Here is an 18,965-nt window from a genome sequence, read left to right on the forward strand (position 1 = left end):
TATGTTGTAGTCCTGAACTTTAATCTTTTGAAAGCAAAATATAAGGCTCTGTTTGGAAAGTGTTTCCGAAAACAATTATAAAAAATAGTTTGTAAGAACCATCTTTGAAAACTGTTTTTTTTTATATATATTTTGTAGAACGAAAGTTTGTTTGGAAATTTAAAACGTTTTTATGTTTTTAAAAATAACTTTATCTATAATATTTTATTTTTAATTATTCTTTATATTTGTATAATTATTTTTTAAAACAGTCTTTTAAAAAATATTTTTTAAAAACACCATGTATTTTGCATTTTTAGAACAAAAAAATTGTTTTTTGTTTTCAAATTGTAAAGCATGTATAAATGTTCAGTTTCCTGTTAGGCTGTTACCTCCATTGTAAACACTGCCTCTGGTTGTGCCTTTTAAATTCTTTATTGAGTGCCTTTAGGATGTTCGCTCTTCCCTTGATTATGATGTAGTTCATAGATCTTTGTACCTAAATACCTGTAGGAGATAAGATGCTCACCTCGAGTTTCCTAAATACCTTTAGCATAGGTTGTTCACATCTGTTGGGGCTCATATTATCTGCAACCCCATAGTTGCCTAGTAAAACCTTTGTTTATTTCGAATTAAAAGCACATTTGAGAGGATTAGAAATGAGATGTTTGAAAAACTTTTGAAAATAAACTTGAAAAAACCTTGAGAATTATTGGAAGTGATTCGGATAAAATTACTTTTAGAATGTGTTTCACAGTGATTTTAGATAACGTTTATAATATTTTAAATACTTATTATAAATGTTTAATAATAAAAAATTTAAAATATTAAAAATATTATAAATACTTAATAAAATTATTGTCAAAGTGTGTTTGATAGTAATTTTAAGAAGTGTTTTTAATATTTAATATTTTTTATTTTTTAAGTATTAGAAAAACTAAAAACACTTTTTAAAATAATTATCAAACGTATTCTTAAAGTACGTTTAACAATAATTCTGAAAAATGTTTTTAGTTTTTTTTTTAATTTTAAAGTATTAGAAATGTTAAAAACACTTATTAAAGATATCTTCTAAAAACATATATATATATATATATATAACAACAGAAAGTAGAAAACGGTTTTTGATTGTCCAAATTAGATTATTAAGTTTTCTGTTTTAGAAAACAAAAAATTGTTTTAAAAAACAGTTGTCAAATAAAGTTTTAATTTTTTTAGAATTTCTTCTTATAATAAGATTTTAGAATAAATTTAATATTTTTTAATTGTTTGTTTTGGAGTATTTGAGTAATAATTAAAAATATTAAAAGTGCTTTAATAACTTTTTACATTAGTAAAAAAAAATTATTTTTTATGTCTTGAGTTTTTAATTAGAATTTTGTTTTTGAAAACCGTTTTTTAAAATCTCTTTTTAAAAAATTGTTTCTTAAGAACTATTCTTGAAATCATTGCCAAGCAAATCCCGATTTTTTAACCAAACTATTTATAGAACTTTTTTATCATTATTTTCTGTGTTCTTTTTGAGTTTGTTACATACATATCGAGAACTTCTTATACAATCTATTTTTAAAAAAAAAAAGAATCAAAATTTATTTGAAAGCTTGAAATGTTATTCATCATTTCTAAGGTTTTTTAATATTTTTTAAAATAAGTAAAAATAATTAAAACTAGGTTTTTTTGAAAATTATTTTTCATTTAAAAATTATGAAACGTGTTTTCATGGAAAATAATTTTCCTTTTCCCAAACAGCCTCCTACATTTCCTACAAAATATTAAAAATGTTGTGAAAAAAAAAATAGATATTTTTCATTTGACTATTCTATTTAGTTATTTATTTATTTTCTTGGCCAACTCTTGCTTGGCTCCGACTCCAAGGAAACTATAGATTGTTTATCACCGCGTTGAACCCTTAAATCATATTTGAGGTAGTCCCGTTCTCATTCCCGAACATTCTCCGAACTTCGCTTTCTTCAGCTTCTCGTTCTCTCTCTCTCTCTCTCTCCCTCGTCTCTTCCCGTCAATGAGTTACGATTACAGGAACAGAGCAAATCAGCCGTACGATTCTCAGATCCCAATGTACAAAACCACCCCATCTTCATCTTCTTCAGCACCAGGCCATCAGTTGTACGGAGCTCCTATGTATCCTAGGGTTAGTCAACCCTCGTTCGGCGCCGTTCCTACCCCCGGCCGTGCTTCCTCTTATCAACAGACCTCTGCACCTTCCTCGTCTCGTAAGTCTCCTCGGTTTTGCCGTAGTTTTTCATGTTTTCTCTAGAAAGTGCGAGAAAACAAGAGTTTTTTTTTTGGCTCTAGGGTTTCTGGTTGTTCTTCTTGTCAGTCAGCCCCGCCATCCGTAATTTTTCATTTTTTTTTTCATAAAAAGTGCGAGAAATGAAAGAGAAATTACGAACGTATGGTTTCTCATTGTTCGGAAACTGTGAACATTGAAACGCGTGTTTTGTTTGAGGCTTTCTAGACATGAGATTATAAATTTTATTTTGTTTAGTTTTATAGGTTTTGTTGGCGATCAGAGGGGAGGTTAGGTTTGCAGTAATTAGAACAATATAATTACCAAAATTTTAAGCCTGATCAGATAATAGTGATGTAGCAGATATTGTTGAATTTGATTCATCATGTTGATTTGATCACTTGGCTTTTTCCGATGAAGTGTGTGAAAATGAAAGAAAATTTTTTAATCCAGGATTTCTTGTTGCTTCTCTCGTGGTTTCCTCTGCCATATAATTTTCTTGCTAGATAAAGTACAACAAAATGGAACAATGATTTTTTGTTTTTAATCTAGGATTTGTTTTCATTGTTTGGGACCTGAGAACACTAAAGCTGCAATTTCTTTCAGTTTTTTTAGACAAATTTGTGAATTTAATTTTACTTTTATCTCTAATTTCATCGGCTTTCTCAGTGATCAAAGGGAATGACTTGTGCTGTGGATTGGAAGAATATAATTACTTGGATTTTAGATTTTTGTTGTTATTGATGGGATGATAACTAGGTGATCGATGCTATTAATTAAATTTTTTTAGTTTGTTTCAGATGTGGTTTATTAGATGCAAAAATTATATTCTCTTTCCTTTTCATTATTTTTTTTGGGCAACCAACCAGCATGGTAGAGTTTTGTTAGCTTATATTGTCACATTTACAGTAATGTAAATTATGTAATTACTAGAATTTTAGGCCTAGTCTTTGGTTGATCAGATAATAACGATCCAAAGGTATTATTGCCAATGGTATTTGATACATGTTCTGATCACATGAAGTTTCATACATAGTTTTCGTTTTTATGATTTGCAGCTGGATTGGGCATTAGAGTTGTGATCAAACCAGAATTTCGGATCTCTCCTCCGGTATGTTTTGAGTTTAATACTCCCTAGGTCTTATTTGTGAATGATGATTATGTGGTTTTCAAGTATGAAAATGTTATCTTAAATTGATATCAATGATTGACTTGGTATGTCTTGATATTTTTTTGTACTCATAAACCCTATGTTTGTGATATTGATTCTGTGATAATGATCTTGATTTTTTATGTTATCTATTTTGGTCTCTTTGTTTTTCCAATCAAAGATCAACTCCTCTTATGATGGCATGTTTACAAGGTGCCTCCTATTATTATTATTTTATTAGGATTTTGGTCTTGTACTATGGTGCATCTTTTTTCAGGCACTTTTAATATATCTTCTCCTTTTTTCCTTTCAAAAAAATTATGATTTTTGTTTTTCTTGGGCTTGTCCCTAGGATTCATTGCTTATTGGGGAATATTAAGCAAAATCCAATAGATTGTTGAGGCTGCATGTACAACCTAATTTCACATCTGTAGTTTTATTCATTTGTTTAATTATTATTTATTTTGGTTAGTTTTCATTTATTTGTTTAATTGTTGTTTTTTTGGTTAAAAACAATAAATTCTGTAAATTTAAATAGTAAAATAAAACGTGGATGAGAAAACCTTCCAAAAAATACAAAAGTTGATAAAAAAAAATGGTGTTATTCATATGCCATAATGAATAACACATACATGCATACATGCAGGTGCCTCTGAAATGCTTCCTAGTACCTCCATTGGAGCCAAGACTCACTATTGGTGCTCTATTCCTTCCCAATTACACATACATACATACATATATGATATATATATATAGACACATATATATCCAAAATATGAATGACAAAAATGAAATAAAATTTTGAGCCAATTGGTGAAAGAACAAGAAGGAAGTAACTAGTAAGGTTTCATTGGAAGCCCTAGGAAGCTTGCTTTTAGTGGAGGCACCCCATTCCATGAGCAAATTGGCTTCTGAATCAGCGAATCCAAAATATTCTCCAAACCAAACAATTGAAGTGTGGAGTGTGTCGTACTATTGTAGTTTCCATGCTCTCCAACCCCCAAGCACACACAATCTTTGCAATGATTGTCTCCTCCTCTCCTCCCCTTTGCATTCATTTTTGGTTTATATTCATATGAAGTTTCCTGTGCACCTTCTTCCATTCATGATATGGCAGTCCATGCTACTTTCAATGCATTTTTGCTCTGGCCCTTGCAAATCCCATCTCATTAGTATTTTAACTATGATTTGTAGCTTAAGTATATGGTTTACATTGATTCATGTAACTGATGTGGCAGTTGATTTGGAATTGTTATTGGTTGATCAAGTATTTCTTTTTTTGGATAGATAAAACAATTGCATAAAAAATAAAAATAAAACGCCACAAGGTTGCACCAAAGTACATTGAACATATTCAAATAGTACCTAATAACACAGAAACAAGAAAAGAACCCCAGCTACAACCCCCTCCCTTAACCCAAACTCAGCCACTCAATAAAATCAATTAAAGACATAGAATCTATCTCTATGTACTTCTTTACCCAAGAAAACAAATTTCTAAGAAAGAACATCTTCAAAAACTGAGCTAAATGCTCCTCATTATCAAACAACCTAGCTTTCTTTCCTTCCAAACCATCCAAATGATACATAATGGAGCTGGTCTCTAAACCTTTTTTCATTTTTTGCCCACAAACGAGCTGTGCCACCCTAATAGAGCTTCCTTAACCATAGCAGCTTGCCCCTAATGGATATCAAAGAGATCAAACAGCAACTACCAAAGGATCCTAAACAATGAAAAATGAAGGAGGATGTGGTCTATGGATTCTTCTTCTTTGCAAAGAAAACACCTATTGACCAAAGACTACCTTCATTTTTGAAGCTAATCTAAAATCAAAAGGTTGATCAAATAATACTTATCAATCTAAAGCAATTCCTTTTTAAAAAATGCATGAGAAAGTGTTCATGATTGTTTGTTTGTTAAAGTTTATACCTTACTATGTGATTTATACTTCTTGACTCCTGTGTATAGGGGTCGCACCCTTATTGCGGGGCATTCTTTAAGAAATCTTTTCATTGCCTATCAATAATAATGTATTTTCTGATTTTATTGGGTTTGTATTTAACGCTCATTTTTAGCCTCAATTATCACCACAAGTGGGAGAGATTCCCCGGAGCACTTTCCAGTTTGACTTTGATCTCGAGAAAAAGATATTAGCTGAAGCAGAGAAGGACAGCCAAAATTGGAGCAGGCTTGGGTTGGAGAATCTTCCGTCTAAAGCTTTAGAATCAACTCCATCAATGGTATGCTATCTGATGTCATATTTCTGATTTTGAATTTGATGTATGTTCTGCATTTTACCAGAGATAGCTAATCAGGCTAGGACAGCAGGTTGCTCTTTTGGCGGCCCTTTTTAATTTATTTATTTTTCTTATCTATCCAAAACAAAAAATAAAAAAATCAGCCTAGACCTATTGTGAACTAGTTGAATCAAACTAGAAAAAAAATGTTAATATAATGGAGTAGGTTTTTTGTAGGTTTGTGTTTTATTATGTAGTTATTGACATGGAAAGTCCTTGTTAAAGGGGAAATACAAAATGTAGATCTAAGATCAAGAAGTTCACTTTTTGGTTGGGGCATGAAAGCTATTTGTAATGTCTCAATATGAGCTAAAGAAACTGAAATGTGGCGAAGGACAAAGGACTTCCATGGAATTTCGAATGGAGTAGATCTGCCTTTAAATTAATCTGAGGGTCCTCCTGCTGCTGGATGAAGCAGTACATAGAATGTCTGGTTTTCACTTTTGTCTTCTTCAGTTTCTTTTCTTTCCAGGGATGAGAATTCTATTTGGTGTAGGGGTTAGAAAGGGTTGTGTGATTGTATCTGAGCTATGAAGTTTGTATGATGCACCTTGAACTTTTAACAGTGGTTGATGGTGGTAGATGAGCATTTCACTGAGATGAGTCATGCCTCTCATCTGTTTATAATGATTAGAATCTTTAAGTTTGATTAACCGGATCATTTGAGTAATATTTTGGTAAATCATTTTACTAAGAATTGTGCCTCTTTTTTACCAGTGACATTTGCTAACCTCAATAATAATTTTTAATTGAAAGCCTTTTTCATGAAAATAGCTCATTTAAAAATGGTCAATCTTTTATTTTTCTATGCAGGGTTCCACTGCAGATCCTGTGGTGAGCAAATACGTTGCATCTGGGCTTAGTCGAGAAGCTGTTCCTCTTGCTGTTGCCAATTATGGAGACAATGAAACCAAGGTCTCTCCTTTTTAGCTCCTTGCCTAATTTTTCTGTAATGCCCATGAATTTGACCAGATTACATTCAAAAGTTATTTATTTATAGTACTCATTTGCTTCTTCACTGCCATTTTATGCACATTAGAGCAGTTAAGATCATGCACTTAATCATAGTGGCACTTGCAATGGATGCTATACTCTTTTTTAATTCTACAATGAACATTGACACAATTTCCTGTGGCCTTAGATTAGATCATCATAATTGGAATTCTTTAGTCATCCAATTGATTGCATTGAAAAACACATGCCATTTTTGCATCCCTCTTACTGCTGGTATCTTAGTTATTTGGAGCTGAAAGACCTCCTAGATAGAAATGACTTGTCCAATGTCTGGTCACTTGAATTGTTTCAACCACACATTAGCAATTTCTTTACTCTTCATTCTGAGTGGGGTAAAAAATTGCTTTGTTTGGGCTAAAAACGCCCCTTTCTAGGATTTGGAAAACAAAATAGTTCCTTTATACTATGTTTGAGAATGTAGGAGTCACTCTACTTTTTTTTTTTCCCCTTTTTCTCCCTTGCCTGTGCAATGAAACAATTAATCATGAGGAACCTTTTTCAATTTTGAGGTAAAAAAACATTATTCTAGTTAGTTTTTTCTCCCTTTTTTTCACCTAAAACATATGCTAGTTAGTTTTTCCCCCTTTCTTAACCTAAGAAGGCTGTTGTGGTCCATCTGAATTAAGCCAAAAGCATTATTTTGATCAACTTTCTCAGTTAAAAAAAGATGATCAGGATAATGCTTTTAGGGATTTTTTGAAAAAAAAAAAAAAAAGATAGGGTGACTTTCTTAGCTTATAATGGAAAAGGTGTATCATTAGTCTCCTTGTTATGTGGCTAAAAAAAATGTCACATCAGCATCCCTCCTACATGTCTAAAACATTGAAGATTGAGACTATTATGGTTCCTGAATCCTAGTAGAGGCCTTTTTTAGTCAAACTCCTTACTCCCTGCATTACATGGCAAATGCTTCTATCTTGGTTTGGAGGACTTCCAATATATCAGGTGGTGTCTCCCACATGTAGTGAGTGCCTTTGATTTGTTTTAGTGTAGACTAAAAGATTGCTTTTTCTGCTATTCTTAAGGTTCGGGAATTTACCAATGGCTACACCCTCCTGCGAGAAATGGGATTCTCATCAAGCAATGTTGCTGAAGCTTTAGTCATGTATGACAACGACACCGACAAGGCTCTTGCGCATTTCCTTAACAGCTCGTCCTGAGAGATCAGATGGTCTTATATTATATATATGGTATACATCCACACCGAGTAAGAGGTTCTATGGTATTGTACAAATAGTGTGTTTATATTTACTCATGCAGATTGGCGACACTACTTTTGTAAAAGATGTTTGTTTTTAGGTTCCGTTTCACAATACTAGTAGCTTATCTCGATAGCCTTCCAGATCCCTTGGCCTGATCCTAGGTTTCCGTTGGACTACAAATCCTAGCCTGAAGGCCAGGCTTTTGGCCCAAAAATGTGTTTAGCCCGAGGTCAGGTTCAAAAGGATTAGGGTACATTGTTCCTCTATTATTTGGGCTTGGCCCAAGATCCTGTCCCGTCTAGCCTGATAATTTGGGGTCAAACAGCAGCTGGGCACATGCCCTGGGCCGAGCCTGGCTTGTGTGCTCCCTCTAAAAATGTATGTTTAAGGCGATGTCACTGAAGTGACGAGCCCAAACTTTCCACATGTTTATATAAGTAAAATAAATGAAGTTTTATAAGATCCATGTGCTTAGGCAGGGCCTGCGCTTGGTATTAAATTTCCAGTTCGGTCTGCTTATATATGTCATCGTAGCCTTCGGTCCGCGATGTGGCCCTGAAGGGCAAATTTGTTCCTACAACCTACGGGAGAAGTTCGTACCTAGAATTAGGCCTATTTAGTTGCCAAATAAACAGTTGAGCCCAGAGTCTGAGGCCCAAAGTCTCTGGAGTATTGGCACTTATTTGGGCGTGGCCTGAGTTTGGCTAGAGTGGCATAACCCCATCTTTGGTCCAAAACTAAATTAGTCAAAGGTCCTTTGGGCTTGGATTCATGCCATGGACCACTTGAAGGTCCAGAACTGAAGGCTAGGCCTAAGAGTTTATAGCTAGGTTCTGGGCCAGTAGGAGCCCATGTCAAGCACATTAGACCCAAATATAAAATTAATCTGTCCATAATTATTGCCCTTAACACCGACTGGGCTTGGCCAGCATTGATCTGGTTGGCAGTGCAGTTCAAGCCCATCTTAGAAGAATGTGGCCCAAGAGTACCAAGCCCAACTGAAGATTAAGCCGGAATGTCAAGCCTGAAACAGAATGATTATATCATCCTTTGGTGCCCCATGGCCAAATGCAGAAGTCAATATGTGGAAAGTTCATGGTTAGATCCCTTATTGCTGTTAATGCCCATGTGAGGTTTGAGTGCCTTGCAAGCTCAAAAGCCCATTGGCTATAGAGATGATAAGCAAACACACCAGACTAGGCCTCGGAGTGATCCAGTGTCAGGAGTTAAGTCAACCAGCAAGCCTATTATAGGAAAGGCTTAAGCCCAAGCTGAAAATCCCATGAAACTACCAGAGCGTATGTGGGATAATAAGAGGAAAGGTACCTGTGTCGAAACGAGGCATGAGAGAATTGACATAATGCTCTCCGCCATCTGAAGCTTTATAAGCATTGGATTTTAACGAAGAATAGGCTGCTAAAAGCCTAAAAGGAGGTAATGTGTTTTCCACCCTGCGCAAGACCTTGACATTGCTAGTTGCCCCCCGACATCCTTGGAATATTTTATCCTCCAAATCCAAGTTGTATTTTAACTCAATAACAAAGAAGGAAAACAAGTAGTAAGAAACCAAAAGCAGAATATGATTCATCATTTTCAGCTGTAAAGGTCCACAAAATTTTCCCCACAATTTTGTTAATGATTTATGTAGATCGCCTGCTGCAGGAGACCGTTATTGGTTTGCATGCACTGTCCAGTGTCCGCAATATATCTGGAAGGCAAGAAACCAAGAATCAAATACAGTGAGGGAGCTGCACATGTTTGCTTTCCTTGTCAAACCTAAAGTCAGACATCTAAGAGCTGCATAATAAAACCCTATAAACCTCAGCTTTATAATTTCTTCTCAGGATCACCAAACAGCTTGAATCAAACGCCGGAACATATGGCCCCTGAAACACAAGATGTTCATCAACGATGAGGCAATGCCACTGAGCAAATATTCATTTCCATTATATCTACCAGAATTGAGCCAGATGGCCCCTGGGATAGCCCGTAGCGGAAGACACCGACAGATAAAATGGTACATTGCTAGAGCTCCTACTCACTATACCTGATGTCCAAGATGAGCAGCAAAACTTTGGTTCATGCACATATTCAACATTGAGGCCAATAAACCAAGATCCGACACTGACATCATCATGGGCATAAGTCCGTATAAGAGATCTGCCAAAGGAATACACCTATGATTCAGTAATTGATCCATCCTGTAATATTAGTTGGAACTGATCCAATAAAGGGGAGAACAACTAACCTATTTATTGAAATGAATTTAGCCAATCCTCGGGATATGACATACATTTCACCTGATGCATAGCGGAAGTACCTGATGGATACAAGGAAGTACGTTTTTTAAGACGAATGCAAAATGCAGAAAAAGAATTATGATAAATGAGAACCAGCATGACTACATGTATCTCAAGAAGCCGAGGCCTCTTCTTGGGCATTTTATGACAAGAAATTTGGAAGGAAAATTTGAAATGTGGTATCACTTACGATTTCCCATCACCGAACTTCCACCAATCTGATTCATACCATTTATGGCCCCTGCCAAGGTGCAGTAATTTACAAATAATTGAGAATGCTATAATAAATTATATTCAAATCCTATATGCAAATGCTCATTTTCTAACAAATTCATCAATAAGTTAAGTTTCCAGCTGAACTAACACATCAGAAAAAACTTCGCCTGATTTCATACAACCGATATATGTTCGAGGCACCTGCAAATGAGCTTCAAGCATGGTCACCAGGGCATCTGTGCAGGAGAAAGAAAGGGAGAAAAAATTAAGCAACAAAGAAACATTAGGATTCAAAATTCAGTCTAACTGAGGGGGGGAAAAAAGGGTTTCTGTTCTCTAAATAGCTTTGGTCAGATGGATCTGCAATTTAGGAAATACAAGAAACATGAAAAGCACTGCATTTCAGCATAAGTATATAATTATATTGCAGTCACAAGATATGCACCACCACATTATTCCACATGGAGATGAAGGATATAAAACACTACATCAAGATAATAGTTGGCAAACTTGCTGCTTTCGAATCTCAAATAAAAACCCAAAAACACTCACCGTGCCACTTAACCTTTAAGGTACAATAGTCATACATTGTCACTAATCAAATCACCCAAATTCTTTGATCTTACACTAACATGCCCATAATCAACCATTATATTTTTCCTTTTTCATGAGTCAACAAAAAGCACCCGAAACAGCAAAATAGGGAGGATAACCTAAGAACACATGATCATAGAAGGAATAATCTGAAGAAGAAAAAAAGGAAAAGAAACAAAAGACCACACTAAACAAAAAAATATCATCTGTGAAAGACAAGAAAGAACCCCAGTCATCTCTCCTAACATCATAAACCCAACAGAACAGCTTGATAAGGAAAATAGGTTTCTGCTCTACCTGTGGCATCTCAATCATTATATTGACTTCATGAACTACTTCTACAAATTTCTGTAACCAGGTGATTCATCATTTGAAGTGGTTGTCTCTACTGAGTTGAGTTGAGTTGCTAGTTGAGATGAGTTCTAAGATAGCTTGGTCATTCAGAGAGACCAAAGAGACAACAAAATGCACTAAAACTAGAAACATACAAAAGGTGTCATAATGTTCTTAACAGGACCCTTCCACATTGAAATCCACATTTTAGACTTTGACATAAAATATAGTACTCATTCTGTTGATACTCACCAATATTCACATAAACATCATCATTTACTTTCGCATAGAATTCAGCATCCCAGTTATCAGCAGCATGAGCAAAGAACAACTTGGTCTTCTTAGGAAGCTCCTCAGGTGCCTCCACATGGTCATTCTGTCAAGAAAAAAGGTACAAATGAAAATAAAAAGAGATTAAACAAGAAAGAGACCAACATTTTATGGGGGGTGTACTCTCTGCCATTAGCCACAAAAGTTATACAACATTATGAAATACAGAAGAAGACTTATAATTAACCATTGAACGTACAAGAATAATGAAATCATTGGTCTGCCTATTTTCATTGATAATGGCCCTGTCCAGACTGTCCCCCTGATTTGCACTGCAAATTAACATTTTATCATGGCATCAAGCTCTAACTCACCCTCCTAAAATTTATGGCATACACCAAAACAGAGAAAAATAAGGACAATAAAGGAAAGAAACCTTCTTCCAATGATGAATCGAACAACTATACCCTTTTCATCCTCCATCTTTTTTAAAGCTGCACCTGAAAAGATGAAATGTTGGGATTTGTAATTTCAATGCAGATTAGAAGAAGCTAACTACTTATAAGAACCAAAAATATTGGGAAATAATCATCCTTTCCATATCTACACATTTACCCTTCATCCTGATTATTATATTTGGGAGTGGGATGCATAGACAACCATACAGCGGTGGAAAAAAGATTAATCTCATTTATAAACAAACAAAATCCCATTCTGCCTTTTTACGTTTAATTCTAAAACCTCTAGTGTGTGGTATGGGAAAGAGATTCTTATGTTTCTTCAATTTTGAGTTCATCCTTCTTTTTGTCATGAAATCTTAACTTTCATTGTAACCTCTTGGACCATGACATAAAAGAACTTACTCACCTCATGTCAACTTTAGTCAATGTGTATTTGTCATCCACTTCTCCTAATAACAGGGTTTGGTCCTTTGTTTAGAGGCAATGAGAGGTTTGGCCTTTGGCATCCTTTGGCCTGTTCAGTTAAATATTTTTCTAAAGCCCTTTCTGTCTCTGCCAACTCGAGGTCCTTTGTTCCTACAAATTTTATCCAGAAATCTAAAGCCCCTCTGAAAGCCAAGGCCTTGGAAAACTGGTAACAAATAAGAAGGTTAATAACTTAATATAATGATTTGCTGCAAAAGAGGAGGCCTTACAAGGGTCTTAACCCGAAATGACGTGTCATGTGTTAAAGGAGTGGGGCATCAGTATATCATCTTTTTCTACATTGCTTAGTGGCATTGACATCATGGCACACACTGTTTGGACTTGCAGAAATCAACTAGGTTCCACCAAGAAATGTAGTGGAGATGCTGACTGTTTCTTACTCAGGTTTTGGAAACCTTCCTAGAGGCAAGTCATTGGGGAGCATTTCTGGTCTCATCTTGTTATGGACAATTTTTCAAGAGAGGAACACGAGAATTTTTGAGAATAGGTTGAAGATTTTGAGCAATGTGGGTTCTACTCTATTTCCCTTCATTCCTTTGGGCAACAGCTTGTGCAACATCTTTAGCATTGTTGGAAGGCTTGAAGTTATTTTTCCAATATTTTAGTAGAGGAAGATTTGGCAAGCCATATCTTGGTGAATAAGAAAGAAAGAGGTTCATTGAAGTTAAAGGGGCTTCCTCAATTCATTGGTAATGCTTTGGAGTTGAAATATTCCTTTTTTTTAGATCCCTCACTAAGCTCATTAAGTGGCAGATTCATCAGCAAAGAGAGAAGCAAAAGATTTAAGACCTATCTGGCAATATTTTTGAAAACAATTCTTGAAATAAGTTTTCGAGGACAGTTCTTAAAAGTAGTTCTTAATTGTCTTCAGAAATAAAATTTTGTTTCGGAAGTCAAATATGAAAAACAATTTTCTCAACTTATTCTTCATTCAAACATTGTGCACTTATGTACAATACAAAAATTCCCGACCTATTCTTGATGTATTCAACTATTTCTTAGAACACCCTACAAAAAAACAAGTGAAAACTCTACAAAACTGTTTAAAAAATCACTCATAGTTAAAAACAAATTCTCAAAAACTGTTTTCTGTAAAAGGTTTGTCCAATGTGTTTTTTAATTTAAAAAACTATTTTCAAGAACAGTTTCCAAATAAGCCCTTAATTTCCTTCATATAGGATTTTTTTACCTTCACAAGGAATTGATTTATAGCTGTAACTTGTAACCTCTTTCTTGCTTTTTATTCAAGGTGTTGTAAGGTGGTTATGGGTGAAATACTTCTCATCCTTCATTACCTAATTATTTTTTGGGAATAAAATTTCTGTTTATGATTTAGAAGAAAAAAAATACTCATTCTATCAAGTGACAATAAATTTATCCCACAAGAAAGTTTAGTACTGTACCAGTTGACATCCATGCTTTACGGATTGCATCTCTGTTTCTCTTCTGGCCAAATGTGGTATGAATTCCTATCACTACCAAAGGCCTTTTCTTCAAGCCAGTCCCACTAGCTCTTGAAGAGGGCTTTGTAATGAAACCCTCATGTCTAGCTGCAGCCAACTCCATCTCAAGGGCTGCCAATTTCTTCTGCTGTTCCCTAACAAGCAAAGCTCCTTTAGTAAAATCTATGAAGTAACAACAATAGACCTACCAAATAAAAAATTAAAATCACCTTACCTGCAGGCTATGATCTTCAATGAGTCAGCCACTGATATAGCTGATTTGCCCTAAAAACATAAGATCACTTCTTATTTTATCAACTTGAATTATCAAATGGGGAAAATAAATATATAATTTGTCCTAAAAATATGAAGGCCGCTTAATACTTATTAAATTCATTATCCTATGGAAAAAATAAAGAAGTATGTGATTTTATCTAAAATTATAGAGATAGCTGATGAACTTATTGATTAAGATCATTCCATAGAAAAACCAAAATATATGTTTCTGCAAGGGCTGCAGTGAAATTTATTTAGAGGAATAAATTCTATTGGATTAATCTCAGATCAAATTACTTTGTTATGGTACAATTTGCCTGCAAATTCTTTAAAAAGTATAAGTAGCCACAGCAAAATAGTTAGTACTACTAGAAATAATAAAAACGAACGTTAAATTACCTGACCAGTTATTCTGTCAAGTTCTTTAATTAAATAAATTCTGTTCTGCGCATCCTGCCATAGCCTATCAGAAAAATTAAACATTCAAATCAAACATCGAGTACATTTTCCCGCTGTTTGGTTGCTGAGAAAACAAAAGGAAATAAAAACAAATAAAATAATGTTACTTTGATTTTTTAAAAGAGGGACAAAAATGAAACAACTAATTCTCTGCTCGGATGCTGAGAAAAAAGGAAAACGAAATTTTGGAGCGAAAGGAAAAAGATCCTTAAACTTCAATCATCAGTTTTCTCCGCAACCAAACAGAAAGTGTTTATATAGGCATATATTACGTGCATGTATATAAATGTGAGTTGTAAAACCCTAGAAAGACGAAGAGAAGCGATTGAGCAAAAACTAAAAAGGAAAGAAAATGTGGAAATGATGAACTCACCTGCCGGCAACGTAAATTGCAGCCACAAAAGAGAACATAGCGAACAAAAGAGTTGACGGTCGCGAGCCGGAAAGCATCGCCGATAACCGTTGATTCGATCCACGACTCTGCATCTTGGAAACAGAGATTTCGTTCGTTTATGGACGGATGTGCATGAATCGAATCCTCAAAAACTACTTCAGTTCCTGTAGCGGATCTGAATCCGGATCGAACTTGGACTTTGAATGTGGCGGTGAGGAGAGAAGGGAGAAAGAAGTTTCTAGAAATTTCTTGGTCGGTCTTTTTTTTTTGTCAGAGCCGCGACGACAGCAGCGACTTTTTTAGTGAGCTTCTTAGGCCTTGTTGGATAGCAAATTGTGGAAAGTGGTTTGGTTTGGACTCTGGAGAGAGAAAATAAAACAAATAATAATTAGAAAAAACTCTGGAAAAGGTAAAAAAAATATATATATATATATATCTCAGATGGCATCATTTTGCTACGGATTTGGCCACCTAACACTATGTATATTCTAAAAAAGTATTAAAAAATTAGTAAAGAAAATAATTTTTGTTATAAAAATGTAAAAATAAATTAAATATAATTAAAATTAATTAAAAATTTGTCCATATTTGAATTATTTAATTTTTATATAAAGAATTAAAATAAAAAAAAATTAAATTTAAAATAACATCTAAAAATAATTTACCAATTTTAAATCTATTTTAGAAAATCTCCATTTTATTTTTTTATATTTTCCCCCTAATTTTTTTCCATAATCTTTTCCATGAATCAATATTTTTTAATAGGTAATTTTTTTTTTCCCATAAAAGCTCAAATCTTATATACATTTTTATATATAATTTTAATGCACATAATAATAGTAGATATGCATATCTTATTAAATCATTTCCAATGGATACATATCATTAAATATTATATCCAATAAAAAATTATATTCTAATATATTATACCTAATAGATATTTATGTTCTGATTATGTTTGATTGATAAAAACAAACATATATATATATATATATATATATATATATATATATATATATATATATATATATATATATATATAGATGTTGATATCCGTAACCATGACATCTGTATTAAGCAAAGCGTTGTCCTTGTTAAGGATCTTAAGGAAAAAGCCCTCCTAGGAATACCCTTCTTAAGCTCTATTTATCCCATGTGGGTAGATAACCAAGGTATAAGAACAAAGCTTTTTGATAAGGAAAATATATATATATATATATATATATATATATATATATATATATATATATATATATAATGTATATGTTATTTTACAATGTATTCTATATATATTTTTATATCTTCTTTATATGGATATGTTAATCATAAGTTAAAATATAAAATGTACATATTTCATGTATTATAAATCATTTGTTCTCATCAAAAATCTTTTTCATGTGCTATAGTAGTTATTTTGCAAAACAAAAAATGATTACAAAAACTAAATTTATAGTTAAAAAAAAAAAAGTAAAAATGTATAAAATATATTGTAAAATGATATTAATACATGTATTGTTTGATAATGTATATTGATTTTATATTTTGAATAACATGATATAACATTTTTTATTTATAAAATTTAAATATTTTAATCATGAATATTAATAATAAATAATTGGTTATTTACTAAATTTTAAATTGTATAATAATTTTCAAATAATACTAAGTATGAGCAAGGATGAAAATATCAGTAATCATGAATATATCGGATATATCGGCGGATATTCTAGAAAAAAATATCGTTATGCTTAAAATTGTTAAAAACTTATGGAAATGTAAGGAAAACCTCATAATAATATAATTAAAAGTATAATAGACAATTTAAACTTGTTTTATTTAAAAATTGGATATACATATGATATAATTTGTGATATTAGATGTAATTATATTATGTCGATCTATAAGAAATGTTAATTTCGTAATTGTTTTCATTATAAAGTCACATAAAATACTTCATTTCATTAAATATCAATAATTTGTACACATTACATTGCAATGTCCCTTTAGTACCAAAATGAGGATCGATGTGGTTCAATGGGATTGATAAATGAAGGAACCCCGACTTGCTGTTGGAGAAAATATTGGTACCAACTCAATGAGTCTGGATAATATTGGTTATAAATTCTAATATGCCATGCATATATCTCTTGAGTCCTGCCTACTGCCTCTACATGGATAGGATACTCAAAGTTCACTCATGTGTTAATGCAAAATCTTCCTTCCATCTGATATGGAACTTGGTATGGCATTTGTCTGGAAGGGGAATAACGCGACATACCATACTCTTCATCTGTTGAACTTGAAGGTTGACCATAACTCATCACATGAGGAGGGTAGACATTAGCCTCATTCGATGAGTCACTACATTGAGTCCATATACTCATATATTCAAAACTCCCTGAAAGTAATTCCTCGTTATATGGTTCCATCATTCGTTTTCTTCCTCTATAAGGCTTCCCAATAGCTCCTATACCTGGACCAGCTCTTCTAGAGCCATGGTCTTCATCCTGTGTGTAGTGTGTGAAATCATTTTCACAAGTAAATTGGCTAATTGGATATTGACTATGTTGACGTTCATCAATATCTCCTCCCCCATTATCACCTCCATCATCAGTTCCACCTCTTGAACCATCGTAACCAGAAGTAGAAGTACCTACAGCACTAGGTCTACTACTATGGCCAGCACTTGTGGAGTCAATCTCTTGGTGGGAATTTAATGCCGCCTAAAGTGAATCATCAGTATCTTTACTAAAACTTTCAGAGTGAACTTCTTCGAACAACACACGTTTAACATTAACTCCAAATTCTTGAGCATGAGTGGCAATTCGTGGATCAGGATTTCCAACTTTGTCATCCAAGTTGAGAAAACAAAGGTTATGCTTAGTTAAGAAAAACACCTAAAAGGGGGGAAGGGGGGGGGGGGGAGGGGTGAATTGGGTTTTTAAAATCTTTTCAATCACAACAAATTTAAACAAAATATAAGCAAAGTAAAGAGATAGAGTTTAGAGAATTTAAACTCGGGTTTATAGTGGTTCGACACTTCCTTGCCTACGTCCACTCTCCTCAACCTCTTAACCGAGTGAGGGTTCCACTAACTTGAAGCTTCAACCAAGCTTCCAATCTTCTTACACTTGGATTCTGCTCCAATGAGCTCTTACACAACCTCTTCAAGATTCAACCCTCTTGAAGGCTTTAACACTCAGATTGTTACAAGATATAATCACTCAACCTAGCTTAAAGATGCCTCAAATACAAGACAAAACTAGGATGACAAACAAGAATGCACTAAAGGATATGCAAGTGGTGATTTAATGCACTATGAAAGAATTGAGAGCTTTTTGATCAAGAACAAGTAAGTGGTCTTTGAATGCAAGTGTTCTCTTGTCACTAAATGAAGTGGAGCTCTCAATTTATAGGTTTCTAAGCTCGGGAGTCAAAAACAGCAAAACGCAACCTCGTCCGATCGAGCTAGGGGTTGACCGGTTCACTAGCCGTTAGAGCATTTAATGCATGACAGGTTACTGTTGCCTCAACCGGACATTGACTAGTAAAGGAATCACCTTGACCGGGAAGAGAAGGCTACTGGGAGAGAGAGAAGGTTTTTTACCTTCCTCGACCGGTCCTCAACCGGACGACCTCAACCGGTTAACCGGTTCCTCAACCGGTTGACCGGTTGAGTCTTTTTAGCCCCGAAAAACCTATTTTTTGATTCCTTTCTTTTCTAACACTTAGGCAAGGTCTTTAGGTAAATTATTAATCCAAATTTGAAACATTTTGCCTAAGGTAAATTAGTTAAAAACTCGGGTTTTAATGAAATCGACGTTTTAAAGAATAAACCGAGTT

The 18,965-nt window shown here is 33.9% G+C and overlaps 2 protein-coding genes across 3 annotated transcripts; one reads left to right on the forward strand and one right to left on the reverse strand.

The window, feature by feature from the left end:
* Positions 1-1,904: 1,904 nt before the first annotated feature.
* On the forward strand, positions 1,905-8,351 carry LOC117933682. Its single transcript, XM_034855164.1, has 5 exons — positions 1,905-2,210; positions 3,286-3,338; positions 5,454-5,618; positions 6,489-6,590; positions 7,715-8,351. Exons 1-5 carry the CDS (start codon positions 2,000-2,002, stop codon positions 7,847-7,849), a joined length of 666 nt encoding a protein of 221 aa, XP_034711055.1. The 5' UTR covers positions 1,905-1,999; the 3' UTR covers positions 7,850-8,351.
* Positions 8,352-9,447: 1,096 nt separating this feature from the next.
* LOC117933681 (hydroxyproline O-galactosyltransferase HPGT1) lies at positions 9,448-15,416 on the reverse strand. Of its 2 annotated transcripts, XM_034855162.1 has the most exons (13): positions 15,102-15,416; positions 14,669-14,732; positions 14,229-14,278; positions 13,955-14,148; positions 12,041-12,104; positions 11,864-11,936; positions 11,587-11,710; positions 10,556-10,643; positions 10,382-10,432; positions 10,140-10,211; positions 9,939-10,051; positions 9,712-9,777; positions 9,448-9,599 (listed from the first exon to the last, which is right to left on the reverse strand). In XM_034855162.1, the coding sequence occupies exons 1-12, from the start codon at positions 15,212-15,214 to the stop codon at positions 9,755-9,757; spliced, it is 1,029 nt and encodes a 342-aa protein (XP_034711053.1). In that variant the 5' UTR covers positions 15,215-15,416; the 3' UTR covers positions 9,448-9,599; positions 9,712-9,754. The 2 variants fall into 2 exon arrangements, with proteins under 2 accessions (XP_034711053.1, XP_034711054.1); XM_034855163.1 differs by having other exon boundaries at positions 9,448-9,777; positions 14,669-14,792; positions 15,102-15,193.
* Between the last annotated feature and the right edge of the window lie 3,549 nt (positions 15,417-18,965).

This window comes from Vitis riparia, chromosome 16 (genome assembly GCF_004353265.1).
Source record: "Vitis riparia cultivar Riparia Gloire de Montpellier isolate 1030 chromosome 16, EGFV_Vit.rip_1.0, whole genome shotgun sequence".
NCBI lineage: Eukaryota > Viridiplantae > Streptophyta > Magnoliopsida > Vitales > Vitaceae > Vitis > Vitis riparia.